A 20,156-nucleotide genomic window follows, 5' to 3' on the forward strand; every position below is an offset into this window, starting at 1 on the left:
CTATTACAGTAACTTTTATGTAAATGTTATAAAATTTCCTTTCTACAATACACATTTATCTTTTACAATACTAAAACAATATTTTTTATTGTAAGTTAACACTGTCTATGATGTTTTCAATAATTGACTTTACATATAATATTAGATTATCTATAAAAATTTGGTTCAAAATTTTTCCATACATATCGTATTACTTTTATTGATAGACTTGCATCTTCAAAAGAAAACTAAAATTACTTGCTAAATATGTTAATGGTGTTTAGGAATCTTTGTTTTAGTTTAAAATTAGTTTTTTATGTTACAAAATCATCTGCGACTATTATTTATTACTTTTTATTGTTTGTTCTCTACTTTTTTAGTACATTTAGATACAGTACAAGGGAAGGAAAGCATTTAGATACATCTGGGAAGGCAAATACAAGACAATCATTACAAAACATTTAAATATCTTATATTTGTCATTCACAAGCATAACATTCATATGTACAATCGTAATAAACACTAACAATATGTAAAATCAGAGTTATTTTATTTACACATTTACATAAATATATTTATAACTCATTTAAGTTTTAAATAAAAACACTCGATTCGCTGTGTGAATCACCAAATTTATTTATGTATAAATGTTTATCTATGTACAATGTTACGTGAAAACTAAATGTTATATAACATAACCGTTGGTTTTGAAGTACATTTAAGCTTTTTTCATATTTAATAACAAATATTAATACAGATAGTGTATAAAACAGTATCCTTCTCATAAGTTTAAGATTCTGAAAAGAAAATATAATAAGGCAAGCTTATGTCGTTCTTTGTTAAAGCCTATGTAATTTTGGGTGACTAAACATATAAAGTATAAGAAGTCATACATACTTAGTTTGAAATAAATTTAACTATACGTTTGTTACAAAATACATGTAAAACACTAAAGGCACATCTACAATGATATAAACAGTTAGAAAGAAAAATTATTCCTAGGTAGGAAAAAGTTCAATATTGTCGTAATAACCTTAAATAAATAGTTTTATAAAATAGCAAAGAGTAAAAGATACCACCATAATTTTAAGATTTATTTATAGAATATGGAGTGGTTTATCCATAAAAATCCAGTTGATTGATTGAGAAACTAAACAAAATATACGAATCTAATAATAACACTAATTTCGTAGTTTTTTATGAAAATACATATTTTTTATAATACTGTATCCAAGCATAGTGTAAAGCACTAAACAGAGTAACACACTGTAAAAACTTTTTTTTATTAGCACAGGAGCATAGTGGTCCAAGACTTTTACTTAACGTTGTATTCTGGAGCTGTGTTAATTACAAAATTGTAGTGTAAGTAGTTCGTAATAAACGGTAATGATTATATATCTAACATTTTAATAATATTTGTAGCACACATATAATAACTTTCAATATTGCAATTTTAATGTAATGTTATGAAATATCAGAAATAAAAGATTTATGCCAGTGACTAAAGAACTTATTCAAGATATACACAAATATTGCCTCTGTACCAAATTAAGTCTGAATGTATTAAGAGCTAGGGTAGATCGCGTTCACAAATACTCACGTAATTTTGTGTATTATTTGTGATTTTACATGCCCACTATCCGCATATCTTTCAAGATATTAAAAAAAAACACAATAACAAACTTTATTAAATGATTTTGGACTTCTAGGATCACTATTTTTTGTTATAATACACATTAATTGATAGATAAACCATTTATTTTCCAAATTTTGAATGACTACCATCTTGAATTCTTAAGATATATAGAAAAAAGAAACAATAAAAGGGGTTTACGTAAAAAAATTGTTTTGTGTCAATATTGGGAAATAGTCCAGTACATCTTTTGAATTGAATGCGAATGGCCACAACCTTAAATTTTTGAATGGTATGAAGACATACTAAGGAATTTATCTAAGTTTTTGCATTGAATTATGACGATTAAATTAAAACATTGTGGCAGATATTGTGTTTAAAAGCTCGCATTTTATCGCATAACATAAATGCATATACATTTTCTGATTACGTGGTTTGGATCCTGGGGATTACGAACGGAGAAAATACAAAAAACCAGGAAAATTCCGTCATAAGGGTGTTTACAATGGGCATATTTCTATGTAATCTCCCTAAAACTGTATTTCACAGTAATCCCAGAAACATTCTGATAAGAAGGATGTCTAAATGCTGATAATCCGGCATTATGTGTTTTTGCACCGCTCATTAGGTGCTTAATAAATAAAGGTCGAAATATTTTCTTTACACAGTACCCATATATTTGCCTGATTGAGAAAATTAAAAGCAAGTTATAATTTTCTTTATAATAAAAGTTATGATAGCCAATGAAAACTTATTTATAACCTGGCCATATTTATATTTAAAACAGAAATGTGTAATAAATTTAAAATTGTATTTTATTTAGTCTAAATCAATGAAATGATAATACGAATATATCTCTTCATGGTCCTAATGTATTTTACCTCATAGATTATTTTAATACTATGAACAGATCTTCTTTATGACCTTATACTTCTCTGAGAATCTTACTTTCGAATATAAAACATGATAAAAATTTTCTATTTAAAATCTATATTTTGTTTCATTCGCGAGAAACATTGTGGCTGTAAGTATACCAGGGTGTATTGAGAAGTGAAACAGTTCAATACTGCCCTAGGTTGTACTGGGAAAGATAATAGTCCATAATGAATGGCCACCACCTGCTGCTATGTAACATCTTGCAACAAGTCTTTGTCTTATTGTTATATTGTGAAAATAGAATGTTACTTTCTATCACTATATTCCCGTTTATGCAATATGTAAGCAATCTTGTCAAACTACTATTTTTGTTGACAAACAATAATATTTCTGACGATGTGAAGGCGATAGAATATAGTTTTTGGCAAATTAACTTATTAATTGTTTAATATATTTAGAAACGTAATTAATGTGAGGAAACTGAACAGCCATTTTGGCACTTTGAGTGTTTAATATATTTCTCTTTAAGTAAATTAAGTAAGAAACTCATTTTACAACGTTATTATCAATGTTAGGAAACGGGACGGGCATTTAAACAATTTTGTATCTTAATTATATCCCTTTCAGTAAATTAAGTGGTAAGCACAATTCATATTTGTAATATCAATTCCTTCTACAAGTTGTATTTATGTAAACAGTATTACTGCGTAACCATTTATTGTGAATGAAACGTAAAAGCACAAACGTCCTTTTAGGTGATGTAACAAATATAAGATAGAGATAACTTTATTTCATGGAATATTCAGCATAAAAGAGTTTTGCTCCAATCAACTTACACTTAAACACAGCTCCATTATCTCTGATACCAGATAAATTATAAAATAGTTGATAGCTAATTATCATAAGTTTCCATTCACACCAAATAACAGTTAATTTAACTAACAGATGGCTGTGATGTAAAACATTGAAATTAAGAAAATGTATGTTTCGAACTTATCTGGTATCAAGGATATATAAAGTGATAGATCCAGCGTTTCTAGACAAGTATTCCGGTTCATACGCAGCTCTCTGGGCCAGGAATGGTATTAGACAATATGTGCTCTTTGGCTCTGAGTGTGCCATTCATGTTCATGTTGACCCCGAGAGGCGGTAGGGGTGGGGGCGGTGGAGAGCTATGCGTGAACCCTATCGTTGTCGGCCTCATAGGCACGGACGTGGACCCAGCCGAGCGAAGCGAACATGTGGGGCTGGTGCATGGAGACATCTGTAATAAAACAAACTATAGCGTTACCTTGAATAGGACGTGAATTTTGTAATTCCTATTCCACTAGAAAAGTGAAGTAAAATCTACACGTTAATGAATATATGTACTCACAAAAGTGGCCATAACTCCAGGCCCATTGTATGATAATGAGGGAACGTCTCTCTCCAGGGGTTCATCAGATACTGAAACAGTATCGAAATAATTACTATAAACTTATGATTAATGTAGGTACAGATTTTTATTTAAATCATTGCCAAAAGTTGAAATATAAACAGGCGCTGGAAGGAATAAAAAAAGGAGTGTATACTAATTAAAGTACGCTAGTACCTGAAACATTATTATTTTATTTAATATATAATAAACATTGAATCACATAAGGTACTTGCTCCGCCGGGAATTTATTTAATTAATGTAAATAAAAGTCGTTTGACAAGTATTTGGTCTTCCGATCATATGTAAGTTTGGTTATTTAAACGCATATATGACAGATACGGCTAATTCAAAATAATAGAATCGTAAAAAGTAAGGGCTCTGTGGTGTAATGGTAGCACATTCACCCGGCAAGTGAGAGATCCAGGTTCGAGTCCCGGCGGAGCAAGTACTTTTTATGATTTAATATTTCTGAAATTAAATTCGGCTTTTGCCATCTATACAAATTTAATTAATGTATATATATATATATATATATATATATATATATATATATATATATATATATATATGTATATATATTTGTATGTGTGTGTGTTAATTAATAATTATTATTTATTAAAAGATTATTTATTGTCTCTATATTTACAAACATAGTTTGTTGGTGAAATAATATCAAATTGAAGTTTGAACGAATAATAGGCGTCCTCGCTGTTCAATATCATTAAATTTTATTTATGTAGGCACATTTAGTGCATGTAAACCTTTTTTTGTATTAATTACTTTTATAAGTTTATTGTTTTTGTTAATTATGATAAGTCTCAATGACTGGTTAATCCCATTCAAGCTTGCAATGCAGTAATCACAGTACCCCTCTTTGCTCTTTACACGAGTGTAATCACACATCACTCAGCCTTACTTAATTCGTTATTTGTGTTAGAATTATTTGTTTTAAAAATCGCTACCATGTAAAAATATATTTTAAATTTAAATCTGTAACAAAATTAGATTAAAAATTATTATTACTCATTTAATTCGTACCTTAAAAACTATTAAGTTAAATATTAGCCCATATATAGTTATAATTTTTAAATTTTCAATGAATAATTTCCATTGAATGGGAGTGCCGATGGTCGAGCGGTCTAAGTCATTGGACTTTAGGTCCGAGTTAGAGATAGCGCAGGTTCAAAGTCCGTGACCGTTGCATTTTTATCAGTACAATCAACCTCGTACTGTATCGACTTTCCCCTTTATTCTGTTTGGTCCTCGCATAGGCCAGTGGCCCATGAGGACGCACAGAATAAAGCTTAAAAGGGGATCGGCCTCTCATAAAAAAATAAATAAAATGTATGTAGCAAAGTTTTTGTAATGATCATGAGTAATTTTTTTTAAATTTTCGTTCACAGTGATCGTCTTGAGATATCTAAGCTTAGTTGTATAAACACATTTTCATTATAGCGTTTTTACTTAACATGTTTGAATATACAACATATTTTGGCCATTTATGGATGCAAATTTACCTGGTTTGAACTATGATAATTTGTAGAACGTTACACTATTGAGGCTTCCTGTTATTTTAAATATGTGTTTACCGGTAAATAAAATTAAATAATAACTTGGTAAATAATGGAAATGCATTATGGTACATCCTAGAGTGTTACTTTCTTGTAGACGAAATCTTAACCGTCCTAATTCCATGATGATATGATATATTTTTACGATAGCCTTAACTACGCAGCTACTGTAATGGAAACTACTCACTTCTACTGAGAATATCCGGTTGTTTAGTTTCAGGTTTGAGTTGGTAAGCGACGACGTAGCGGTGCTGATCGCCGTGAGTCAGTTCCAGCTGCTTGACACTAGTCTGCAGGTGCTGAGGCGTAGAGTGTCGTCTGCGGAGTGCTATCATCGTTACTATCAGGATAGCGACGAGGACCCCCGCGACCATTCCGCCGACCAGCATCGACAGTCCGTTCATGCTGATAGTACTGCCGCCTCCGACCCATTCTGTCACATACACACATACATTACCACTCTCCTATGGAATGTAAATAGCATCATAATTAAATAGTTACTTACGACTGAAATAGTGAACTATACTACAGGAGAGGAAATGTAATTCACGTGGTACTATTTCTCTGCAGATGAGTAACATTTAACAATTTTGAAACTAGTTCTTTGATATAATATAGCTATGGTAGGAAGAGTTGATTCAGTTTGAACCTTCTAGTTTAGATATCAAAAGTTTCAATAAAAGGAAGGTGAACTGGAGCTAAACTCGACATTCAAATTGATTCGACCCTTCCTATCATAGCTACGTTATGTTTAGAAAACTCGGTTGGTCCACTTTGCTTGAAGATTGTGCCAAACATATCTAGTTACTCAATTGTAAACCTGATGAGACAATGAGACTGTTAATTCATCTATTTATAGGTGTATTTGATGTCGAAACGATGTGAAGGTTCGTTTAGAGCTTCTCCGTCACAAAATTTGTAAGAGACCCTAAGAAATTTTTAACTCATAATTTTTTACAGTTAGACACCAGACGCTTCAAGGAAGGTGAACTCATCATTCAAATAGTTCTTTGAACCTACTAGGTCTTTAAAGTCTGATGAAAACTTGCTTTTTTTAAGTGCTTATGAAAGATTTGATAGTAAATGAATATGTAGTTTCTCAATAATCGGTTCTATTATGTGATTCATATGTGAGTCTTTATTCATTACGATACATCATTTATTACAACATAGAATAAGAAAGTGTTGCCATTTCGGCATTCTAGAGCATACGGGATAACCTTCATTGTCTAAATATCGGATTCTGGACCTCTATGAACCTAATCGAAAAGGATTGATTAAGTGCTTCAAGGTTATTTGATGGGAAAGAAAACATACGTAGGTTTCTATAAAGGCATCTATATGATGCTTAGTTCTCATGAAATTCAACATATAAAATTGATCATACATCATTACTGCCGTATTTTTAACAATTAATAAAGAATACAGCGTACAATAAATTATGGCCATCAAACGAAGGTGTACTGGACCAGCATGAACCTAATCGAAAAGGATTCATTAAGTGCTTCAAGGTTCTTTGATGGGAAAGAAAACATATGTATGTTTCTATAAAGGCATCTATATGATGCCTAGTTCTCATAAAATTCAACATATAAAATTGATAATACAACATTACTGTCGTATTTTTTACAATTAATAAAGAATACAATAAATTATGACCATCAAACGAAGGTGTACGATAACTAACGCTGTATTGTTTACGATATGAGCAGACAGACTGTAAAGTACACACCCTAAAACTCCTACCCACCACTGGGTATATTATAGATTATACCTTCGTTTTACTGGTAGGTTAGTTCCTATTTGAGTATTCGACACATTTAAGGAGTTGATAAAAGTAGGAAATAAAAAAAACTCTAAGATTAGTTGCTTTTTGATTAGTTGGTTTTTAGGTGTTAACGGACATTTGTATGGTGGATATACGAATATAAGGTGAACACAGGTCTAGAGACTGTTATCACTCATGTAAGATGTTTTGTTGTGACCTAAAGAAAACTATACCAGGGGTCAGTTTACAGGGTTGGAGTATCAAAAGGTGAAGATGATCGGGGTATTAAGATTATAGAGGAAAATTAAAAGTTTGTTGTACACCAATGTAGTGGACATAAAAACTAGAGCAGGAGGTAATTTTCATGACAAGGATAAATTAGCCCGAACGTTTAGTAAACCAGATTATGAATCACGTCGCTCCCATCTCCTGCTATTGTAAAATAGCGATATGTTGGGGTTTCACTAAAGGCAAATGAAAACCAAACTAAACTCAAAAGTGTAGGTATCAAATAAATAAACATGGTAAAATTTCATAAGATATTATAACATTTTCGTTTGACTATAAGGATGTTTTTTGTTAATTTATAAAACAAGTAAAACTATGATAGTGAGTTAAGTGTTACTCTAAACGGGTTTTAGTGCAAAGTGACGATTCTTACATTGTGAAATTAATTCCATAAAAAACTTGTCAGCGGAGTGAAATTGTTTGGTAAAATCCTTTGTGATTCCTTTACTAGACTTAGGTAATAAAAGTGTTCACGCAAAATGTTCCAAAACTTTGCTCAAACATCTTGACAGCGTAGGCGTTTTGTGATTCATCTTGGAATATCTCGTGATTGGGTTAGAATACTACCAGACTATTTTTGTATATCATGTTATTTTACACTATGGCTTTTGCCAGGTTTTATGTAAAACCAATTGTTTGGCCATTATCGATCTCAATGTATGGTTAAGCCTATTAATGTTTTGAGCGATTAGTTCATTAGCGGTTACATTACCCAGTCAATACGTGCCAATCTCCAAGCTTCCAATAATGTTTTATTTCAGTCAGAACTTAGGCCTATACGATCCGTAATACATTATTGTATTAAGCCATAGTTTGTTTTGTTATATATTTTTGTGTTGGGATTTTGTACTCTACTTCACGTCTTTAGTTTCAGTTATGAAACGAGTGGTTCGTACGAGACATTCGTGTTTCCTTAAACTAATTAATCTAACTTACAACTGTGATATTTGAAGATTAAACACCATAAATGTAAACATAAACAAATTTATAATCCTTTTGGATAATTTCAGCCATAAGTTAATATTTACAGTAGTATTATAATAAAACTATACCACACTTGTAATCAGAGATCATTATTGTAAAATACTTCAATTCGCACAATCTTATCAAATACAGTGGAACGGTATCCATACAATTTTTCATAACTTCACATTGGTTCATGTAAAAGTAAGTAGAAATACAATTGTGTACACCAAAAGTATGACAATACGTAGTATAAAATATTTACTCCCTACTAAGAATTCTTGAAAAATATAAATGGTTAATAGAAGTATATCAGTTAAATTAGTTTTATTTAGTTTTTGTGTCAATTATAGAGTATGGAATACATGAAATGTGAAGAAGATTAATTTAAACTCTAAACATAAACGGTAGCTCTAAACACTATTTAACACTGGTTCAGTTTGAAATGACCAGGACTAAGCAAATACGGGTGATTATTAAAAACAAACCAGACCTGAATAAAAATTATGTCCAGGGAGTAATGAAGTCTGGTGAAACAACAACTCAGTTATTGTACGAGTTCTTCATGTTTACACTGTTGCAGTGCTTAATGAGTTCTTTTTATGGTTTTCAGTCCAACTTTTCTAATTACATCCCCCTCCTCCGGGTTGGCTCAGATACTGTTACAAAACATTTCTAAGCCCTAAAAGTTTTTAAAGAAATATATTACTTGGTTGCATAATGCAGTTACGAAATCAACTATCAATTAGGGACGTGGTGTTTTAGCGTCTTATAAACACACACTCATACATGTTTAGGACATACTTATAAATGTACATGTACACATTATTTTTCATACATGTACATGAACTTGCATGTTTGCTAAATATTCTTGTACAAGGTTTAAAGATCGATTATATTTTATTTCGTCTTTAGTCTGATAATTCTCGGTAAACCAAATAAAATGATAAGGTAGACATAATCACACTTATTACTTAATGTTTTAAATGCGTTAAACATAGAATATTAACACTAATTGATTATTAATTACAAGCAATTATGAGAATATCTCATAATTTAAGCATACTTTAATCATTACATCTTCATAAATTTACATCTGTTTTGGAGTGTAAATCTGATATAACGAACTTAAATGAATAATTATTATTAGGATTGTAGGAAAAACCATTAATATTCATCTACTATATAATATTACTTATAACAATCGTTTATATTAAATGAATTTATATTACTTTTCATTTTTATTATATTTATTTTTAACGATTTAAATGTTTTCAATTAATAATGCATTTATTTCTATTGGGATAACTCAATATTTAGAAATAATCTTAATAACATTGGCTGAATATAGCTTTGAAATTTTAAATTAAAGTTCTCTTTTTTTATTTCGGGTTTGCTGTTTCTAGTAGTTGTCATTTATAGTCAATTATCCTTCTGAAGATTTGAAATAGTAGCCGCTACAGCACGTGTAGGTACACTAATGTGAAATATTACCGGTACGCTTTTCGGCATCTCTGATGGCAATATCCTCCAACACAACTGAGTCACTGTGTCCCTTCTGGTTGGCGGCGTAAAGGACCAACTGCAGGGTAGCGGCCTGACCCTGCTGAAGAGAGGCAAGCTCCACTCGGAAAGCAGGAACCACCGAGGTTGTCAGGTTGAGGCGTACCTGTTAAATAATACAATTATATCTTCGATGGAATAATGAGACTTTCGTTATTTATATATAACAATAATAAGATGGTCGCTTTTAATTTTTATATGTTATAAAAGTTGAAACACTTAATCCCCTGAAATACCTAAAATCTGCTCTCCTCAGTTGAATTTATGCAGATGTCACCACCATTTCACAGGATCGGTGGATATTATATTTTTCCCAGGTTACACTTTCCACTTATGGTTTTGCAACATTTGTTGTGCTCTGCGTTACACTCTACAAGTGTAAAGTTAGGATGTTTCTTGCTTTTTATAGATTTCGAAGTATAAAATTATGTATGTAAGTTATTTTTGCACAGTACTTTTTCTACTTTAAATAATATAATAATTTTAAAATATGATTTTAGCTTGTTAATTAGCATGTGTTCTTTATTTTTTAATTATTTTGTATCCCATCAAAATACCTCTTACACAATAGGTTTTAACCCATAGAAAGAGTATAAATTCCTATTTTCAAAATTTTGTAAAATGTGAAAATGTAAAACTTTCGTTTTACGAAACCTCCAGACTCTGAAAGGTTGAAGACTCTAGGAGTTCCTGATCACTATCAACTATCTCTACAAGTGGTTTAAACTAGTGAGTTTGCACCTCTGGAAGCTCATACCTGTGAAGTTGCTGGATCTACCACCTCCAGGTGAAAGGTCTGGGGCATGCCTCCATCGAAGCCGGAGACACATTCTACTTCAAGCCAATCTCCTGTAGTGTTTACCGTAGACCGCAGTGTGCAGTTCTTCAGCGAACTTGGTTTTGCTGCAAAACGTTAATTAAATAACAGCAATTCGTTTTAAAATATCAGGATATTTTTATGTTTTAGATTAATGTTATATATAAGGAATTAAGACTCCATATATCATTTATATATTATAAATTTTCTTTTTAAATAAACGGCCATGTAGTAGACTACGCCTATTATTGTTTGATAATTATAAGTATTTTTCTATTAACATTGATCATCACAGATCTTTTGTTTTGTTTAATTCCTCCTCATAACATGGATGAGTTCTTTAAGAAAGAAATACTGTTGCACAACTAGTACCTTAACTTACATGTTTAAACAAATTATAACTATTTTGTACATTAGGAGTTATATCAGAGTTGTCCATATGTTTTTAGGATATAAAATAGCTTGGCGGACAAATCAAACAATAATACAATTTGTATTGCAGTAGTAGTATATCATATTAAGTTTCTTTTATTGGGATTGTAAATAATATTATACTTTTTAACAACGTAAATTAAAATAGAACTATCTGATTTTTCTAATTATTCAGTATAAAAAAGTATTCTTCCTAAACTTTAGGATATATTCCCATGATCATGGAGAATAAAAAACTGAATGCAACCAACAGTCTATCTCGTTTTATTTGCCATCTCTTTGTATGTATGTGTTTTTTTGTTTTTACTTTTTATTTAAGAAACAAGTGTAGGTAGAACCCTAAAAATTTTAAAAAGGATAGTGTTTATGTTAATTTAAAACTGTTGTAATGTACGGCAATATTTTTATTGCGGTCATAATGAAGTGCATTTCAAGCATTATATCTGTATTATTTATTGGGGAAAGTTTTATTATCTACGTTTCAAAGTTTTTGTACTTACATTTAGAAACGCTTATTTATTATTATTCAAAATATTCCTAATCTTATTTCGTTATTTAGCTTAAGGTATTAAAATTAAGAAACATAAACTGTCCGAAACACTAAGACGTGATATGATTATATAGTATTATGTTTATCTTGATTTGAGATTGCAAGACAAATAATTATACCGAATTGGAGTTTTATATCATTATGGTTTCTTACAATAAAGATTGAACTGAAACTACCTATAGACAGACACATGATAAACGAAAACAGACAGACAATTGGTAACATTTCGCTTTTAGCTTCTAAAAACATTATTCTAGGAAACATTATTCTAAAGATTATATAGAGTCTTGTGTTACACCCTGTATAACAGTTTCAATGATTACAGTGAAAATATTATTAAACAAGATTGGAAGTAAATTTAGACTTCTTTTAATATAACAGATAGTGTAATATTCTGATATTTCTAGCAGCCTATGTTTGTGGCTTATAAAAGACTATAATATACTACTCACAGGCCGGCACTAGCTGGTAGACGCACGGCTCCACCTGTCGACCTATCTTGTTTTTGCCCCAGCACGTGAGGGTGCCGTAGTCCCTCTCCGAGGACGGGGTGTATCGGAACTCGCTGGTGCTGCCGTTGCTGGTCGCGTACTTCTCGGGCGGCACCTCGAAACTCTCGCCACTATTGTTGAACTGCCACACAAAGCTCACATCGCTTGGGTCCGCCTGGACCTCACACCTGACCCGCAGCACCTCGTCTATGGAGGCACCAACGATGGTCGGTTCATCCAGTCTGCACACGGGGGCGACTGGAACCACCGACAATATTAAATAGGAGTTTACCATATGGACTTATTTGGATTAATTAGGTATGCACATCATTTAACGCTACGTTACAGCCTAAAAGGCGGGTGTTGAAAACTGAAATAAATTATATAAATTTTAACACCATAATTAATAATATAAATGTTGCCTTCATTCCAATTCCATAATTCACTCGTTATTTTTTAAGAATATATTGTGATCATTTTCTAAATTAATATTTACAATATTTTGTCATATTGGTTCAAATTTCTGTTAACACCTCAAAACTGTTACCTATTTCTCGAATATCTGTATCACTTTAATTATTATATTTGGGTTAGTATCCCATTACTTAACATAAAAAATATGTTAACATCAAAATTTATTTAAATTATTTACGATAGTTGTAAATGTAGTCATCTCGCATAAATTAACATTAGGAAAATAAATGCTTAGAGGATAGTACAGTATTTATATAAATAATATTAAATAAATGATGTTGTAGGTGATATTTAGCTTTTTTATAAATTTATAGCTTGAGTAGACCAATATTTGCTAAACTTACAAAAATTTCAGCTGAATTTCTCAAGCCTTCTCCGTTGGATAGTTTATACGTTTTAGATATCTAGCCAAATAAAACAAGGATTTGGAAGGGACTGCAGAAGTACAACTCATTTTACACTCAGCCAATTATGATTTGTACAAATATAAAAGATATATATATATATATATATATAAGAAACACGTATGGTGAGTTGTATATACACGTAAAAGAGAAACAAAATCTATAATTTAGATCATCCAAACTTAAAGAAGGGCAAGAAATTAAAAAACGAATTTTTGCAAAATGTAATGTCCGAAACCAGTAATTTAATGATTAACCATTAAAAACTTATGTTATAGAAATACATTTTATTTACTCCAAACCGAGTAAGAAAATCGTATTTCATGAAAATCAACAATCTCAAACAAATATTTAACAACATTTCTGTATATTCATATGATTTGATTCATTTGTGTATAATACTGATACATATTATAACATGTTATTATGACGTTGGTTTTATACTTATAGTTTTTCATATGGATTAAAAATCATATTCCTATAGTTTTATAACTACATCTGATACATGTTTTAACTTTAGAAAAGGGCGTCTAAAGTACCCAAAGAAAGGTCTACGACGAAGCTCAAAATTGACTTTTAATATAATTTCGACATCAGAGACATCTAAATTACAGAATATAGTGTAATATATTTGAAGATGTATTTGGAACTTTTCAGGCGAGCGAACATGTCTCCAGATTCCAGGAATCGAGTCCCCGACAGTGTCAGATTTCTGGCGCTACTCTAAGAGAAAGATAAATTGGAGTAAGGCCCAATTCACATTGAATCAACCCTTCCCACCATAGTTGCGTGAGTGTACAAAAATACTTATATCACTATCAGACCAGATAAAGAGAATGAAAATTACCAATATAAGGGTATGTATATTATGTTTAGCTGCTATTGATTTAACGTGTATGTACGTGTCTTAAGATTTGGTTTATGTACGTATGGTAACGTAAGAAAAGTATGGTATGGATAACAATTCTTCGTCAGTAACAACCTTTATGCAAATGAAAATATGGTGTGAGGAATAATTTTAACTTTATATTTTTAACCATTCCATTATCTTCCTATTTCGTCGTCAATCAAAATAAGTGTGGCTGACGATCGCGTTCTTTCTAAGGTAAAACTGTCCTCGATTTCAAGAATAGCCAATCTGTTATACTATGTAAATTGGATCTAGGATCCTAGACGTTATGGGGTCTCGTCACGAGACGACCTTACTGGATACTCCGTCACTCCGGAAGCTACTTTTCATGTCGAAATATACGTTTTATATTGTTTATAAAATTGTTCTAAAAATATTTTTACTCTCAATACTTTTTACTGAATATAGTATATATTTTTGGACATATGTACTTTATACATAACTCTAATAAGGGACACTGGCTGACCATAAAAACTACTGGTTTGACAGATCAATTGATCGCTTCTTTTAACTCTGGTTGGTAGGAGATCACGCTATATTTTGAACGCAGTACCAGAACACCTCTCGGTCTTTGGAACCATAGCCTCCTACTGGCGACTACCAGTGTGTATTGTATATGGATGTTGCTCCTCATTTGAAGCCTTTAATGTAATTGTTAAATAATAGTCTTTATTAAGATGTGTAATTTTTGTCCCCTTCGCTCTAACCACGTTTTGAGTTTAGTTACAACTTTAGTTCCACAAAATCTCTTTAATTTAGAGCTTCTTCTCAATAATAATGTTGCATTTTTATGGACATCCCCATATTAAAACTTTTCTACCCTGAAGCACGCATATGCATATACACGTTCTCGCATAGTAACACAGGGTTAGAAGTAAAAAATTGCCATTGAAATTGAGGATACTCGATTAGTGTTTTGACTTTCTTGTCAAAGACAACCAGGTTATGTATCAATGGTCAAAACCATTGTTGGGCCAAATGGAAATGAAGTTTTTGCTATCGTATGTTTTTTTTATTTTTTAAATCGCAAATCTGTCTAACTTCTTCGCAAACCTCACCAATAGTTGGCAATCTTTTTAAATTTTAACAAGTTTTACAACTCATCGGATCCGTAAGAAATTACTCGCCCATAGAATAATCGTGCGTTTCTTTTCTGCTGCGTTTAAAATAAATAAGCTTTGTATTTTGTTCGGATGAAATGCCTTAGAATATTACTGATTAGTTCAAACATATATTTTTACAATTAATACAGTTTTTACTACAATCCTCTGCTTTAAAGTATATATAAACACAAAGATGTAAAACAGTTTCTATCCCATTCTACGTTAATCTCCCTCCAGGATAAATGCACTCAGGTTGTGAAAATAACACGAAACAGTATGTTTAAGGGAGGGTAGTATGGGAAGTACAACCCGGCGGGATTAGTATGCCTGCACACATTCTCGTTAAAACGAAGGAGCTTACAGTTAAATGAATACGAGCTCCAGTTGCGCCATTTCCTTTAGTCGCAGCGGTTATTACATAGCAAACTCATCACGAGGCGCACATCTCACATCTGACAATATTGTGTGATGTTACACGGAGGCACAGTGTGTAAGGGTCTCATCTGTTATTGTGTATTACTCGGCTTTAAGACGAGCTTTGTGTTCTTTGTCTGCGCGATAGCTAAACAAAAGCCTAAGATGTGTGCAAGATTTAACGACTATAAACGCGGTGATGTATGTCAGCTTCGTACGTTAGAAAGTTCACTTTATACCAATTTTCTTCTGAAAGAATACACGAATGATTACAAAACTTTTGAAGAATATTTGTTACATCAAAGTTTAAAATAAAATGTATTCGCTCTCGACTGACTAAACAGTTATTGCAAAATTGTGTGATGTATAGTTTGTTTACCCTCAAACGGAATGGAAAAGAATTAATGGGTTAGAAATATACATCAAACTACACTGGATTTTACATTTAACTACACTTTTTTAGGTACAAAAGGGGTTATTTTGTAGTGACAGTTTTATCAAGTGTTTATATTGACTTTTTGAAATGGTTGTTACGATTCGTAGAATTCCCTTTTAGTAGTTTGAGTAAGCCCAAATAATAAATATATTTAAACTCAGGTAATACATTAATGTTTTTATACAATTAATTTAAACGTAGCATCCCATATAGAACATATAGAGTAAATAAAAATAAACTAGTGGACATATATATATTGAGCTAACCTAAATTCATATTGAAGACAAATTTAATTTTATGATTTAACATTGTATATGATCACTACTTAATTTCAAATGACAGGTAGAACTACGACTAAATATTTTCTCGTTTCGCTTTTGATTGTCGATTTCTATATTCACATCTATTACTTTTTTAAACTATAAAATATTATAACTTTACAATGACATTTTAAACTCTTTTTGCATGAGCGGATAAGTAAAAATATAGGTACGGAATATTCACTAAACAAACTAATGGAGGATAAGACGCGTATTGGTCAAAATAGAAGAAGGTGAGAAAAAACATAAAGTTTAATTTGGATATTCAAAACTTTTACTATATTTCAATAGCCATGGCACACAAAATATAGTTTAATTCTAAAGCGTAAATGCACAAATATGGAGGTTACCAGGCCACTATGTATTTATAACACTTTTAACACGCAATTATTTATTTAAATAAATTTTAATCGTGACGAAATATAAATTTATAAACTGAATATAGTAAAAATTTAGGATTGATATATAATTAATAAATGTATTCCTTAAAATATGAGTACAATAATAATGGGTTCAATTATCTACACTTCAAATTGATTGAGCTTGTACGTTCTTTCTTAAAGTAATTTTACAAAGGGGTTTCTTTATGGATATTGTTTAGTAATTGAGATAAATTGTTTATCTTTAGATTCTATATTCTCGTATAATATTTCTTTTCAAATATATGTAGCCTAACCTATAAAACAATACATTGAGTAAAGTATTGAAAGGGAAAACATAATCTTAAATTGATATTAAGGAATTTGATTATGAACTTGGACAATCTCATGATTTGCGAAAAGCAACCATTTTACTATTCACACTGATTAAACCAGTTTTTACTTTATTTCAAACTATAATACACTTTCTAGTTTGATCATCTTAATCTCAGAATAAAAATAAGTTAATAAGTTTTACAGTATATCATGAAACAGTATGAATGGTGCATAAATTACACAAACCTGTAAATATTCATATTTACAATATTTATAGGTTGTGAATCTATTATATGAATTTCAGTTATTGAATTCTTAAATTATATTTTTCATTAAAATACGTAATGGTGAATATAGAGATCTAGCATTCAAAAGTTTCACAAAACAATAACAACAAGTTACAACCGTACATTTATAGGCAAGCATATATTCCGCTTATATCATAATCTATGTACAATAATTCCCCTATTCACCTTACACAATATAACGAACATAGGAACTTACACTGGACACGCAAAGTAACAGCTTCACTAGTGGTCTCCCCTTTAGCGTTGACAGCGGCGCAGGTGTAGCTCCCAGCATTGTGCCTGGTCACCCCCTGCAGTACCAGGCTGTGGGTGCTGAAGATCACCCCATTAGACATGTTCTGCGCCAGTACTTGCCCCTGTATGCACGAAACATGACACGATATCATTGACTGGTTTCCAGTCCTTCATTAACACACATCCGTCCACCTTTTTGACCACATACGTAGAGCTCAAGCAGACCTATGTCACTTCATATATCCTCCATTGATAACTTTAGTTATAAATGTAAAACTAAATAAATCCCAAAAAGAGTCATTACTATCTTAAAACATGTAGATGTGCATTTTTGTGTAAAATATTCAAAGTTACATACAGAGTGTAACAAAAAGGTTAGGCTGGCTATAAATTTTTAGATGTTATGTGTGATTCTAAGCTAAAAATGATGAATACTGTTTCCAATTTTCTCATAGCCGCTATCCGTGATTTTGTACTAACAAATTATTACCTTTAAAACAAGTAAAGTTAAAGTAAGTAAATTTGGCACATAGGTTTGAAAAGGTATGAGGAAAATAAAAACCATGATTGTGTTATGTTTCTTAATAACCCAAAATGGCGTCTGCTGAAAATATTTAAAGTCAAAAACAAAAAACAAAAAGTCCACTTATAAAATGCAACGTTAACGTAGTGCTTGGTTATGCCTTGACGGATTTCTTTGAAACTAATACCGTTGAAAATGTAATACCGACAATAATAATATCTTTGTTATTTTTTCCCTTTCACCTATTCAAAGTAGCCTAATTTCCTAAGGGGGATGCACCTTCAGCAAGTTGATCTTGTCTATCTAGAAATAAAATTGCATGCAAAATTTTAAATCAGTAGCTCAATCCATTCTCGAGTTGTCCTTCTGGGTTATAGGCTTCAATAAATCTGAGAAATGTATTGTAAGGTTAGAAAAAAGTGTAGCGTATACAATACCGTACCTAATAAATGCATTGTCTCACAGTTGCACAGCCTCGTACAATCGAACATGCATTGATATTTTATACCAATATTTTAATTACATTAACTGCATTTTTATTAGTAGTTTCAAAAATGGCAACAGTTATAATTCTATGTATAGTGTTCTATTGTCTATACAATTTATGAGCGCGTTACTTAATTTAAAATTGAATATTATTACTACTTTGAGAAAATATAGCAAATTATATATTACTAGAACATGTTTATCTGTACATGTACTAGTATGTACGTTTAAAATTTTAACTTTAATAAGCAGAACAGCGCCGAACGTAATGTAGAAGTAGAATACAGACCGAGTTGCCTATCGGGAACAACAAAAAGACACAGCAATAAGTTCTCGTATAAAAAGGGACAATCGACGACACAACGATCACGTCCAGGATACAGAGGGAATTGTGTAGCGCTATAAGAGACAAGCGCGAATAATCTACATATAACGTGATAGCCGGGGGTGCGGCGCGCTGCGATATCATAACAAAATTGGATCCAGGCCGATACCAAGCGAGCCGCCATATTGAACTGGGAATACTAAACCCCCACAGTCGCACATTGCTACCTGAGTTATTGGAATGCAGCTCCTCACTTAGCGATTTCTTGTTCATTGATATTCACCCAGTGTTTGCTAGAGTTTTGTTTCGTTTTACCTCCTCCGATAAACGTATGCATGGAAAGTTTCACATTACAACCGGACTGTGTATCCTGTATGGCCATTTTTTTATGATTTTTCCAGTAAAAAAATACAAATACTCTCTTCTCGTGTTCTACTATGAGAAGACGTAAATAAATAACGCTTAACTATGAAACTATTATTTTTCGACAAGTTCATACTACTTCATACATTTAGAAACAAAATTATCAAAAAAAAATATTGTAAAATACATGTTATCCATCAAAAAACTATTTATGATTTTTGTGAAAGGTCAGACCGGAAAGAAAATACTAATGTGCAAGTGATGAAATACTATTTCTACATTCTAAAGGAAAGCTAACTGTTTTATAATAGCCCATTTTATGTAGTTCGAAAATGGATACATCAGCTACATACTATTGTATATAATTTAGGTAACTCAATTTTTGCTCAGCAGTATAAATATTCCGTGTTTCAACATCCACAATGTAAATCAGTCAGTTCTCAATGCATATAACTTGTATTATTAAATAAATGTTACATCGACATTTTTCTAAACACAATTTCATTATAGTAGTCTACTCTGCAAATACAAGTAGGATGAGGGTGACACTGTACCATTGGTAGTAAAATGTTTAATATTAATTAAATACTGTACTGCATAATTTATACCAAATAGATTGCCACCAACCTAATACTAAATATATGAATCTATCCTAAATGTATTAATCATTTACATGCACCAATAGTTTTTTTATTTTTTTTTTTGTTTTATGAGGAATTTTGATAGGACAGCTGCTAGGTCAGACACCTAATTATAAATTACTAAATGCCTCACATTTAAATAAATTCAAAATTTAAGTTGTGGTGAATATTG

General features: G+C 31.3%; 1 protein-coding gene across 1 annotated transcript in view; it reads right to left on the bottom strand.

Moving 5' to 3' along the window:
* Window positions 1-463: 463 nt before the first annotated feature.
* LOC124354517 (hemicentin-2) overlaps window positions 464-20,156 on the bottom strand; it is a 352,415-nt gene continuing 332,722 nt past the window's right edge. The window contains exons 9-15 of the mRNA XM_046805044.1: window positions 17,609-17,768; window positions 12,310-12,606; window positions 10,816-10,961; window positions 9,990-10,164; window positions 5,664-5,909; window positions 3,864-3,934; window positions 464-3,752 (exon numbers count right to left, since the gene is read on the bottom strand). Coding sequence (XP_046661000.1) covers window positions 3,543-3,752; window positions 3,864-3,934; window positions 5,664-5,909; window positions 9,990-10,164; window positions 10,816-10,961; window positions 12,310-12,606; window positions 17,609-17,768 — 1,305 coding nt within the window. The 3' untranslated portion in view covers window positions 464-3,542. The remainder of the gene's footprint in view (window positions 3,753-3,863; window positions 3,935-5,663; window positions 5,910-9,989; window positions 10,165-10,815; window positions 10,962-12,309; window positions 12,607-17,608; window positions 17,769-20,156) is intronic.

Source organism: Homalodisca vitripennis, chromosome 1 (assembly GCF_021130785.1).
Source record: "Homalodisca vitripennis isolate AUS2020 chromosome 1, UT_GWSS_2.1, whole genome shotgun sequence".
Taxonomy (NCBI): domain Eukaryota; kingdom Metazoa; phylum Arthropoda; class Insecta; order Hemiptera; family Cicadellidae; genus Homalodisca; species Homalodisca vitripennis.